The 12,884-nt window shown below is 36.6% G+C and overlaps 4 protein-coding genes across 6 annotated transcripts in view; 1 reads left to right on the top strand and 3 right to left on the bottom strand.

Moving 5' to 3' along the window:
• Nucleotides 1–258: 258 nt before the first annotated feature.
• Nucleotides 259–2,449, bottom strand: LOC139103360 (armadillo repeat-containing protein 1). The gene is made up of 4 exons (XM_070657937.1): nt 1,987–2,449; nt 1,565–1,900; nt 1,247–1,456; nt 259–1,065 (listed from the first exon to the last, which is right to left on the bottom strand). Exons 1-4 carry the CDS (start codon nt 2,116–2,118, stop codon nt 898–900), a joined length of 846 nt encoding a protein of 281 aa, XP_070514038.1. The 5' UTR covers nt 2,119–2,449; the 3' UTR covers nt 259–897.
• Nucleotides 2,450–2,915: 466 nt separating this feature from the next.
• LOC139103354 (cationic amino acid transporter 4) lies at nt 2,916–8,045 on the top strand. 2 transcript variants are annotated; one of them, XM_070657926.1, is made up of 10 exons: nt 2,916–3,040; nt 3,101–3,371; nt 3,721–3,873; nt 4,281–4,529; nt 4,720–5,052; nt 5,314–5,560; nt 5,702–6,092; nt 6,183–6,408; nt 6,496–6,657; nt 6,762–8,045. In XM_070657926.1, exons 3-10 carry the CDS (start codon nt 3,732–3,734, stop codon nt 6,944–6,946), a joined length of 1,935 nt encoding a protein of 644 aa, XP_070514027.1. In that variant the 5' UTR covers nt 2,916–3,040; nt 3,101–3,371; nt 3,721–3,731; the 3' UTR covers nt 6,947–8,045. The 2 variants fall into 2 exon arrangements, with proteins under 2 accessions (XP_070514027.1, XP_070514028.1); XM_070657927.1 differs by having other exon boundaries at nt 3,101–3,636.
• A 127-nt stretch (nt 8,046–8,172) lies between these two features.
• Nucleotides 8,173–12,452, bottom strand: LOC139103355 (acetyl-coenzyme A transporter 1). 2 transcript variants are annotated; one of them, XM_070657929.1, is made up of 10 exons: nt 11,781–12,452; nt 11,400–11,689; nt 11,150–11,304; nt 10,660–10,853; nt 10,403–10,587; nt 10,212–10,329; nt 9,922–10,137; nt 9,663–9,838; nt 8,671–8,714; nt 8,173–8,531 (listed from the first exon to the last, which is right to left on the bottom strand). In XM_070657929.1, the coding sequence occupies exons 1-9, from the start codon at nt 11,991–11,993 to the stop codon at nt 8,693–8,695; spliced, it is 1,569 nt and encodes a 522-aa protein (XP_070514030.1). In that variant the 5' UTR covers nt 11,994–12,452; the 3' UTR covers nt 8,173–8,531; nt 8,671–8,692. The 2 variants fall into 2 exon arrangements, with proteins under 2 accessions (XP_070514030.1, XP_070514029.1); XM_070657928.1 differs by having other exon boundaries at nt 8,173–8,714.
• A 131-nt stretch (nt 12,453–12,583) lies between these two features.
• LOC139103361 (uncharacterized) overlaps nt 12,584–12,884 on the bottom strand; it is a 156,873-nt gene continuing 156,572 nt past the window's right edge. The window contains exon 16 of the mRNA XM_070657939.1: nt 12,584–12,825. Within this exon, the coding sequence (XP_070514040.1) occupies nt 12,693–12,825 (133 nt within the window). The 3' untranslated portion in view covers nt 12,584–12,692. The remainder of the gene's footprint in view (nt 12,826–12,884) is intronic.

Raw genomic sequence — 12,884 nt, 5'->3', positions numbered from 1 at the left:
ATAATATAATTAAATTCCGAATGTATATGTAAATAATTACTTTTTTAAATTGATTAAATTATCAAAATTATTGGAAAAAATTGGAAAATAAAAATTTTTTAATATTTTATTTTATTTTATTTTATTGCAAAAGCTTTATTACGGTTTGAAAGTCGTATTGCATATATTTAGCCTAAATCTAATTATTATTTTATATCAGAAGCTTTTATAACGGAGTTTTATTTGAATAAAATTTAATAATTTAATATTTAGAGCATATACTATAGCACTTTTTAGAATTTATTTATTTACAATTTTTAATTAGCTTAGGAGAATTTCATTAGAAGTCTGTAATCGTAATCTGAGATCGTGACATAAATTGCATGTGTACATATAACTGCTTTATACATATATATCGTAAGTTACATGATAAAATATACAACAATTAAAGTATGAAAAAATTAAGTTAAAATTGTGTACAAATACATATTAAACATATACATATACTTCTTTTCTTTTTACATTATAGACATTAGAACTTAGAAATCTGTTTGTACATGTCTATTAGATTTCTCTTTAAATAGATGGCAAGTACAAAGTACTGTTTTATTATAAATTGTAAAAATTAAAGAGTTGTTACGTCTTTTGATCAATGTTAATTACGAACGTATTAAATGAGCGAGATTCTTATACGTAAAAAAATGAAAATTAATCATGATTACTACTAAAAAGTTTACAAGTCTTTTCCTTTAACAGTTCCATTGAGGTAATTGTACTTTGCCTATACACACGAAATGTTTCCAGTTCTTTTTCAAATTCACAATTAGACAAAATTATTAATAAAATTATTAAGTCAAAATAAATAAAATTATAATTATCAGTCACAAATTACAAGTAACTTCATTAAAGCAAGAAATTCTACCAATAGAATGAACTACTTAGAAACTCGGCGGTGGATTTATACAACGACGAAGCACTTTGTTTTAAACCAGTAAATAATGAAACAACACCTTCTTTATCATCCTCTTCCTCTTCTTCAGGTAAATACTCAGGTAATCCTTCACTATCGGTATCGCCTTCTTGTATCTGAAAAAAAGTTCATTGCCAACACGAAATATGTTTATATACGAGTGTCCGCAATTAAATAGAAATAATTTTAAAGATAAGTAGAGCTCTCGGAGATAAGTAGGAAAGTCCTATCTATCCCTAGAATTATTTCTATTTAATCGCGGGCACTCTATATATTAAAGAATATGCTTATTCTTACCAATTTTACAAGAAATTCTTGATTAAGTTTATTTTTTGTAACCAATCTCGCTTCCATGTTATCTGCATGGCTATCAATCGCTTCCGCGATCTGTTTCGCAGTGACATAACTTAAAGTGCGCATAGTTACACGCTGGTGCTCCACATCAACCACCAATGAAATAAGACCTTCGATTCTTATTAATATCCCTTCCAGCTCAGCTCGGGTTTCCTAATTATTTAAATTATTTTAATATACACTCTCCAATGTATAATTATTCCCACTGTAATTTTCGAATGTATAACGTTAACAAATTGAAATAAATTGAGTGATACTTACTGGCAATAAACCCTGAACATGTAAAACAATTACATGTGTCTTCAGCTTTTTGGGCTCTATAACTCGCCTGCAGCGGCTGCGCAAGTTGTATATGGGGGGTTTCATTCGCTCTATGTCATCTTTAATTTGCTGAGCTCGACTGGCAACTTTTGGTTCGTTCAAACTATATTTGTTAATAACTGCCTCCAAAGATTCCCGCACGCCAAACGTTGACGTTATATGTATATAATTGTCCACATTCTTAACGAATGTCTCCAGAATCTCCAGAGCTAAGATAACCACATCTAAATCAGGTACTTCTAAGACATACGCTATGTACGATAAGACTGTCTTGTCCTGCAACAAATAAGAAACAATATGTATTCAAAAATCGAAGTATTAGCTCGAACTTCCGACTCCGCTTTCAAAACTGGAGCACTCACCTTTAGAATGGTGTCATGATTCGCAAAATCATCGGCAAGCTTCCGATACGTATGGAGTGTCTCCTGCAGTTCCCGCGGGTCCACGTCGACGTCGACGTCGACGTCCACGTCCACGGAATCCTCTCCGTCCATCGTCCACAAATGTTACGTTGACATCAAACGTATATGTGAGATTTGCAATTGTATGCGACCGAACGCGAATTCTCTCAGCGCGGTTTGCGAAAGCAACATTAGATCTTGGAGCAGATCTTTGTCCCCATCTTACGAATTCGATATTCTCGAATACAAGCTATTACGTCGTTGTCAACCTGAGATTCTGTCTAACCTTATTTCTACGCAGAACCACGGATGGGCCAGCATCGGATCGCGCCGAGAGGTGCGACGGAAGATTCCTTAGACTGTCACATTTGGCATTTGATCACAATCGATTGGAGAACACGTTGCACGGGTGATTTACTGATATCGGGCTTATCAGCTGCGAGAGGAAAGGATGGGGAAACTGTTTGCCCTTCCGGCCGTTGGAGGGATTTTCTCGAGCCTCTTACTTCTCCGAGTGCTTCGACTGCTCCGAGATCGCAGCGCTACAGAGTTTAAAAGAGCCCGTCACAATTTTTCGCTCGTAAGTTTTACGGGTTGCACTCGTGGCGGGACAATAAACAAAGTGTGAAAAGTGCAACGTCAAGCGCGTCGATATTGGAATAATGTGGGCGAGCGACGCGAGCGTGCGCGTTACTGTATACCTGAACGATCATATGTGCGGTTTGTTTAATGCCGCCTTCCCACCGATTACGTATCGTCATAAATTCACCGGTTTTCAAGAATTAAACTTATTACGAATTCGGATCAAGACTCAATGGGTCGACGATTAACATACAGGCACAGAAATGCAAAGTAGAAAAAAAATGTTCGAAAAAAAAAGGAAATTACGAAAGAAATTGTAAGCAAACGTTTCCAGAAAGAGAACTTTTGATCGTCAGGAAAAACTTAAGAGTTTTTATGATAATTTCTCTCTTGGGCTTGATTAATAAATAATTCGCGAAAAGGAGAGGAAAAGGTAGGGCTGTTTAACCTTTCATTGTTTCAACTACACATTATAACTAACCTTCTGTTTCAGGTGCGACATTCAATTATAATCTGTCGTTCGGTTCTCTCGCAACTTCATTCCAACTTTGTACATGAATGCCAGTGCTTTGATATTGCTTTTTAACATCCTGGTGCCGGCTTCGGATTGGCCGATTACACTGCGCATTCGCGGGAGTATTACATCCCTTATGTGCCTTTATATATCGCCAGCCTGATGACCCCCTTTGGCGTCTATCGGCTGCACGGTCTGTCGTAACACGCAGTTGACGATCTCGTCGTCGAATGCCCGTGTGATTTGTAACGTAAGTACACCTGCGGTATTTCCAATACGCAGTCCGGACGTGGTCATTGAAATACTACAGGATCATCTCTTTTTATTGATCACTCGACTTGAAAGCGCGTGTGCGTGATGTTGAATAGGTTCGCCGCCACCTGTCCTATCGGCGTGACATATTGCATCGGGACACCATATGACAATTTTTTCGCTATCGATTTTTTGTTTAATTTCTGCTCAATGAAAGTTTCCCGCGCGTTCTGGGATCCTGGACCGCCCTCCGTTTAATCAGCGTATGATTTAAGCGCCATACGATCCTTCTTTTATGATTTGATAAACTGTGAGGTTCTTATTGATAAGGTGGGAATCCGTTTCAGGGTCCACTGTCATGCCATCGGTTCGCAGGATGATCCTGGGCCACGTCGTGTCCGGCTTGTACACCAAGATGTGCCGGCGGAAGAAGCTGGAGGGCGACATGCTCGAGACGCCAATGAAGAGATGCCTTTCCACCTTCGACATCACGCTGCTCGGTACATCCTCCTATTTGTCAACTTAGATAAAGTGACTTCGCGACGGAGCTGTTAAAAAAAAAAATAAATCTACGTTTCCGGACGATACGCCTCGTAACTTGCCTTGCGCGAGATGAGAGCGAGCGATACACAGCTCGCCGTTACTCACGCACATTACTGTGGTGATGATAAACGTAATAATAGTTCTGTAAAAAAAGCCTTGAATGAAACATATCGCATCAGCAACATTATTTGTAATTTGTACGCATAGATAGCGACAAAGCGATGCATAGCGAATCAATGCTTTAAAATTAATGCAACTTACTTGGTAATTAATATCATCTCTAATATGGAAAACTTCTTTTTTAGACATTTGTAGACATTAAGAAAAAGTAATAGTTTATTCGACTTACGAATCGGATTTGCAGGCGTAGGACATATGGTCGGCGCTGGAATTTACGTGTTAACGGGAACGGTCGCGCACGACAAGGCTGGACCAGCGGTGATCCTCAGCTTCTTCGTGGCCGGTGTCGCTTCCGTTTTGGCGGCTCTCTGTTACGCCGAATTAGCCGCTCGAGTGCCGAAGGCGGGCAGCGCGTACGTCTACACTTACGTCTGTGTCGGCGAATTTTGGGCCTTTTTCGTAGGATGGAATCTCATTTTGGAGCATATGCTTGGTATGAATTTATTTTCTGTCGTCGGCCTTCGCAAAAAAACCTAAAAAATTTACTAAATTAAAAGTAAAGTAATAAATAAATAAATACGCAAGAAAAAATTGTATCAGATTTAGTTAAGTTAGTAATAAGGAAATAAATTAAATTAAATTTACAATTAATAAGCAATTAATAACTTTACTGTGTTAATCAGGTGCAGCGTCTGTGGCGAGAGCTTGGAGCGGGTACGTGGACTCGCTGATAGGCGGTGCGATTAGTAATTATACTCGCGACGTGATGGGTGGCTGGACCATGGGAGAACCGCTGGGCACTTTTCCGGATGTTTTAGCTAGCGGATTATGTCTGATGTACGCGATGCTTCTAGGATTAGGCGTGAAAACTTCGGCAAGAGTAAACTCGCTGCTGACTATCGTCAATCTCGCGGTAATGGGACTGGTCGTCGTTTTAGGCATTTATTATGCTGACTTAACAAACTGGACCCAAAACAATGGCTTTCTCCCATTTGGTTTCACTGGTGTAATTATGGGTAAGTCCTGCTGCAATAAATTTTAGTTATCTCACCTAGACTAATTAGATTAATGTAAAATATAGCAGATGGATTAATTTAATCTCACCTACTCGTGATTTCGCACGAGATAAACGCTTAATCGTTCGTTGATTATCTGCTAATTAAATGGACTTCATGGAAATTAATACCACATCATAGAGTAAAAAAAAGTTTTTTTTTTTTTTTTGTAAATTATAGCTTTTAAACGAAGCTGTTATTAATTCTTTTTCACGTTTTCAGGTGCAGCAACATGTTTCTATGCTTACGTCGGCTTCGACTCGATCGCAACTTCTGGAGAGGAGGCTCGCGACCCAGGACGAAGTATTCCGCTGGCGACGATACTCTCGATGGCAATAGTAACTATTGGATATATGTTAGTGAGCGGTGCCCTGACGCTGGTCGTGCCATATTGGGAAATTAATCCTACCGCCGCTCTTCCGGAAGCTTTTTCATCCAGAGGTATCTCGTGGGCTAAATATGTGATAAGGTGAATAACGCTATTTTCTTACAATTTCATAAAACTGTGATTTGACAAAGTCCAAACCTAATAATTAAATATCAGAAATAAAAATAAATTACAATATTAAATATAAAACAGTTTTCTTTAAGAAATAAACTTTTTTTGCAGCGTGGGTGCCCTTTGCGGAATGACAACGACTCTATTCGGATCCCTGTTTTCCTTACCGAGGACGATGTACTCTATGGCAAACGACGGTCTGCTATTCGGCTTCCTGGGTCGTATCAACGATCGCACGCAAGTGCCGGTGACCAATCTCATAATAAGTGGTCTGCTCAGTGCCTTAATTGCTCTACTGTTCGACCTGCAACATCTGGTGGAGTTCATGTCGATCGGCACGTTGTTTGCGTACACCATCGTTGCGATGAGCGTTATTTTGCTGAGGTACCTGCCCGAGGAACAACCGCCTGAACAAACGAACGTCGGTACGCCGAGCAGCGGCTGTTCTTCGCCACCCACAGAAGAGGCGGATTCCAGCAGTATCGCGTCTACTACGTCTGAAGTAATTACGCTTTATAAAAAAATTTAAATATTAATTAATTTTATCTGGTGAATAATAAATTACTAACACAAGTTATTTATAATCCTACAGCTACTGTGCGAAGGATCTGGAAAACTTAAAGCGCGATACGCCTGGATGGCGGATTGGTTGGGAAACTACAACACTCGAGATGTCATAGTCGGTTGTCTGCTTGCCTACACAGCAGCCTGCACCATCATCGCTATTACTATTATGTTAATGGCATTCGAAGTGCCAGCCCCGTTTACGTTGTCCGATTATCTTTTTATAGTGTGTTATCTCACACTACCTATTGCGAGTAAGTATATCTCAATTTTTCTTTCTTACCCTTGCGTAATAAGAAAATGTTTATTTTTACTCAACTATTGTTGTCGTTTGTTCGCAGGTCTTTTAATAATCGATGCGCACAAGCAAAATCCACCCACCGGAAAGTTTCAAGTACCGTTGGTGCCCTTCATACCGGCGTTAAGTATTTTCTTTAATGTTGGTATGATAGTGCACTTGTCTCTAATGACGTATTTACGGTTTTTCGTATGGATGACAATCGGTACGTTTTTTATTATAATTTAAAACGCATAACATTGAATTTACTGCATATGAATTTTCTAAATGAATCTTAATCTTTCTAATTTTTTCTCGACTCTTTTTCAGGGCTGATGATCTATTTCTTATACGGCATACATTATAGTAAAGAAGCCGCTGATACTCTAAGTTCATATTCGGTCTTAATGGCCACTTCGGAAGCTGAAAAGGGCACAAAATGGGGATCTACGTTACGAATCAGTCCAAAAAATGACAAGGCACTTATTCTGAATGACAGGGAAGTCGTTGACTAGAAATTATATTTTCAGTAATTAAATGTTTATTAATCCTTATCTAGTTCGCTAGTGGAGCCGCGGAAATAATTAATGTTTGAAAATTAAAATAACATGACTGTTAGCAATGAAACGTTGATCCATATATGAAGACTGCAATTTAAATTATATTTAATCTTTAATAGTATGCTATTAATTTTAATGTATAATTAATTAGCTACTTAAATGTCAACGTGTTTTATATGTAAAAACTATTTTTATTTTTTATTTATATTCACTATACTTCCTATTTCGGCGGCTGCACTTTATATATTGCTTAAAATTCAAAGATTATAGAATATATTTTGTAAATATAGACATTAGAAGATTTTTTTAACACATATATTTTGAAGTCTTCTTGAACAAGTTTTTGTCTGGTACAAACAAAGAAACTATTTTTGGTACTCAGCTTTATCTCGTTGAAATAATTATAATAGCGATTTCTATAATTTTAAGCTCGTAATTTTTTTACTTACGATCAACGAAAATTTTCTTTTGATGATTATAATCGCAAAATTAAGCGATGTGTTGTACGAAATGTTGTTTCGTATTGTCTTCTATCTTACAAATTTAAAAAGTAATGTAATTTATCTTTATCTATTATATATTTCATTACGCACAAATTTAATTGTCAACGAAAACTCATAATTTCTTTCATGTCGTATATTTTAGATTAAATATTAACTAGAATTATTGTCTTAATTCATAAATTGATTTACGAAATAATAAAATCGTCCAGGATAATCAGAGCTCAACAATTCGCGAGAAAAAATTATTTTAATATCAAAAATATCTACGTAATAATGTACTATCATTTACAGTCCATAATTTATGTATATTGAGAACACGCGTGTTGCGCGTGATAAATATAACCACATGGTGTTACATGGAAAGTATCCGTATTAACAATATATGTAATATCGATGTGTTAACGGTAGAAATCATCAAGATATTATAAAACGCAAAAAACATGCTTAAACGACATATAGTTTAGAATGCAAGTTAAATTTACTTATTAAAAATTATTAATTATTTTAATGTAAAATTAAACAATAAATATAGATCAGCAAGTCAAAAGCAACATACAGATGACATATAATTTCGCAACTGATGATTCTTGTTACAATTAAGCTGTTTTAAGAATAGAGTAATTTGAAACAAGAATATTAAGAAATAAGCAACTGAAAGTTTAATTATTTATTTACAAAAATATTTCTTGACAATTCTCTTTACGCTTGACACCAGTAAAATATTAAAAACCGATATAAATTACTGCATGTAAATGTAAATTGTGCGACCAAAAGTTCAAATTCTTTACAATGATACACAAACGCTCACATAATTAAATTTCATAATGCACGATATATTTTCATGCAACACAGTGACCGTTGTAATATATCTATTACGATGTCTGTCCATAGAAATATTTAAAAATGTGACTATACCTGGTTACTTGTTGTATTCATTCCTGATAATCCATTTTGGCTGTGACTGTGTTTATTTCTCTCTATATTGACGTTCAAAAGGAATGAAACAAGTTCAAATAAAATATATGCATCAGCTCCAGCTTTTTATAAAAAAAAAAAAAAACTTTTATTAACATCCTGCGTTTTATATAGTATGTATATATAAATATTCATTATGCGTTCTCTTTATACATATTTAAAATACTTTTGATGAATTTACAATAGAAACTGCGAACATACCTAACACATGTCTTCGTCTGTTTTACAAAACTTCAACGAAATATCTGTAAGTATTCCGTGCAAAGTATTATTCATTGAAACAATGTACTGTTCGCAGGGCAAGAGAGAAAAATAACAAACTGCAAGTTGATGCGCGCATAAATACAAATTTTATCTAAATAATATACATAATAACGTTTTGTAAAAAAATAACATGTTCCACTTCTGTTGTAATGCATCATTTCGGAAAACATCTGACTCGTTAAACGTTATAAATTAATATGCACATATAACAAGTATATATGTATATATATGGAAAATATAATACATATTTCCTTGTATATAACAAACAACAATTTGTTAATGTTAAATATGTTGGATATATATTTTAATTATTTAAATATTACTAAATTATGTCTCGATAATGATTTGAATAAAAAAAATAAAGATGACAACCGTTAGAGATCCATTAACTAATATATTACGCATGGAATGGACATTCGACATGACATAATATTACATTATGCTTCTTTCTTTTCATGGGACTTGTATTATATATGTACATATATATTCTATAGTATACAATACAATATTGCTTATCGAGGTAAATGAATTGTTATCGATTTACCTCGAGTGCAATTTCATAAAACTGGAACACTTGGTAAACGTACAGGAAATGACGCATGCACACGTCCCACATGTGGGTAAATAGTGTATCCATATAGTTCCTATCCTATGCTTACGATTCGCGTCAACGCGAAAATTACATATATTAGAATAAACGTTTCCTTGATTTAAGCGTAACGTTTTTACATTATACTATCAATGTAGGCTCTTTTACAGCATTAATGTAAATAATAATTGCTACGATTAAATAATAGTTAATAATTAAATCTGACTTAAGGAACTACAGTGGATACACCATTTATAATAATAATGCATCGAAGAAAATTTCCTAATAGTTTTACAGGTACCAGTGTTAATAGATTTATAACACTGTGCTGGCATGTTACCTGCTGTTACGGGTAAGTACAATTTTCCAAGCGGACATTGGTTTCGCTTGTAAAATATTAATTTTTCTACGACCCCACCTAAGCCAAGAGAAACCTATGATCAAGCAGAGAATGCTTTCTATGTAATAACCGTCCAGCTGCATAATACACACACCGTTATTGGTATTTGTACAGAGCTGAAAATAAATCATTTTTTTATAATGATTTTTTTATTATATAACAATAAAATTAAAAAGATGGCGAGTGCACTGCAACTAACCTCTCTTTCTGTAATTGTACTGCAGTCATTTGCATAGTCAGTACTGCATTGTCTAAATGTTAAAGGATCCACGAACCAAAGCGCGGCCGTGGCAGGCCAATTTCCACCGAGATTACACAAAGTATTGAGTAATGTCATGTATGTGCCACCGACTGCCGGATCGCTCACTTTTGCAAAAAAAGCCATTGATGCCACAAACATACTGCTTGCAGAAATCTAAAATAAAAAAATAACGTCACAAGCACTGCATCCAAATTAAAAAACTTTGTTAAAGAAATTTTTATATTTACCTGATGTATAAAATAGAGGGCTATCAACACCACAAAATAATAAGGTGGAACATATCCATTAATTACGATTAATGGTGTAACCCATACTAAACATGCCGCTATTAAGCCGAAAGCTAGCCTGAATTACACAAATTTATAAGTAACAATCAAAATCAAAACCTTTTATGATTTATGATTAAATAAAATATTACCTATAAGGCATAGCTTTCATATAAACGTCCATAGGTCTGGGTCCAGCAGTATATTTTGAGATTATTAATGGTAAAATTATTTGCAATGGTATCATAGGTACAGCCATGAAAGCAAATTTCTCTTTGGGAAAACCGCCTTCTATAAGTTTTAAACTAGTTACAGCATCGCATGCCGAAAATCCGATCTGTGAAAATAGAAAAAATTAAATGTAATTGAATCGATCGTAAATTATAATTATAAATTAATGATATCCAACCTTTGCGGTTAAGAGAAATATAATTGTGGTTTTTATAGACGGTAATTTAACTATATCCCATAGCAGCTTATATGCATGCTTAATGTCTTTATTTAGTCCTTCTCCTTTTGAAACTCTGCCTTTATCCTCATGTTTGAATAATGCGATAAACGTTGTTGTAACGACAAACGCCCAGCCCCAGAAATATAAAAATCCTGCAAACAAAATACGCTCGTTAGAATAAAAAAAAAAATATATAGGGTTTTAATTGACAGGCGATCCGCGGGTTTTTGCTCGCCTCGTCGTTGATCGGTTGCCGAATCCGACAGCCATGTATCGCCCAAAAATACTAAAATTTTTTAAATTTATATTTTTGCTATTATTACAAAAAAATTTAAAACGGCAAAGAACTCTTTCTTGTCTTAATAAGATTTACTTACTTCTGAAAAAGTGTCCGTTTATTACGAAACATCCTGTATAAAAATAATTATCTTAAATTTTAAGTCCTTACCGTGTAAAGTCAATATGCCTTCGTCAGAAGGAGTTGATCTTAAATAACTATTGCAAAATTCGGCAGACTCCAGTGAAATAAACAAGACATAGCCAATAAAGTAGCCTGCTGTTTGACCAACACTGTTACAAGTAGATGCATATCCAACATTGCATCTAAATTATAATAAAATAACTTTCATAAATACACAAACGCGGATATGTATAGACGCATACGCGAACACATAATAAAAAATTCATCATTAAAATACCTTTTAAGCATTGTGAGTGCCCATCCATCAACTACAATGTCCTGAGTTGCAGCAAGTACATTCAGGGAGAAGAACAGCACAGTCAACATTTCAATGTTGGGCTTCTCATGTTCTTTGCCCAACCAATGGACCACATAGTTCGAGAGAAGAAGCATAAATAGACCCATTAAATATTGAGTAGGGATCAACCAGGTCTTTCTCCTTCCAAACCGTTGTAAGAAAATGGAGTCTACTATAGGTGCCCAGAAGAGCTTCAATGAGAATGGCCATTGCACGAAACTAAATTCTGCCTGCATTAGCAAATAAAAAAAAAAATTACATTATCTTCTATAAAATATTTTTTTTCATGCAACTGTTAAATCAATTTGTAAATTAATAAACCTGCTGCCTATAGGAAACCCCTCTATTTTGCAACAACATAGGGATCGAGCCGCACAGTCCCAGTGGTATGCCCTGCAGCAAATACAAGAAGAACAAGATCGCGATGTTCTTTTCGTCGCCTCGCAGGTCGGAGGGCTCCTGGACGCCGCTCAGGTCCCCGTCCTCCATCGTTCGGTCTTCTTTTTCTAGTTTTCTCCTCATACTGACGTCCATACGAGTCCACGGTCAACAACGAACACTTACGCGGGGCTCGCGCCACGTTTACGCTTCCGCTGGACGCGACTATTTTCAAGGTTACCGTCGAGTAGGTTAGAATCGCCACTCGTCACCGCATATCGTGGGGCAACGATGGGACACGTCGGCGATCGGATCTTCGACGACGACGACGGCGAACGAGCTCGTGCTGTGCCGAGTCGTTGCTAACGACGCGTTTACGATCGCGGATACATAACCTGTCGCTGCCACCTGCGCGACTCACGAAGTAAAACCGGACGCCAAAGTGACAGTTCGCTACTTGAATCGCGTTCTCCAGGTAGCCCTTCACACCGGCATCGTCACGACGGAAACGATGTGGTGTGGAAAGTGATAACGTACGAAGAGATAGTTCTAAACGCTGTGGCGTGCTGCCACGTTGCTTCTTACTAGGACACGTCAGTTGTACACTTTGTTTTTTTTCCCGTGCAACGTCACGTGCGCGCAAAGTTGTCAGCGCGAGTGGTAACCGTGACGCCATCTCGCACGAGCTTCCGGAAGGTGAAGTGACGCTAGGAGGGAAACTAATTGTAACGATTGTAACAACTCGATCGTACAAAGAGATTTTATTTCTGCGTGCGGGTGTATGCGGCCTCCTTCGAGGTACCGGACGAATATCGATAATGAGTGAAAGTTACAGGAAGTCGGGACTGAGCGGACTCAAGCTTTTCTTATGTAATTACAGGTGAATACGTCGCAGCTCTGATCCTCCGAGGCCACTCCGACTGCCAGCTTAATCAGCTCCTTGACATTCGAGCTCACTGTGTTTGTGCTGAGCACGTTACTTCGAATCCTACGGTAGTGAAAGGTAAGCTGTTTAAACCGCGTCACAAAGCGTTTAACAAAATAATT

This window comes from Cardiocondyla obscurior, linkage group LG06 (assembly GCF_019399895.1).
Source record: "Cardiocondyla obscurior isolate alpha-2009 linkage group LG06, Cobs3.1, whole genome shotgun sequence".
In the NCBI taxonomy this organism is placed as follows: Eukaryota; Metazoa; Arthropoda; class Insecta; order Hymenoptera; family Formicidae; genus Cardiocondyla; species Cardiocondyla obscurior.
Note: the sequence above shows the minus strand (reverse complement) of the source record. Positions and strands in the feature narration are given on the sequence as shown.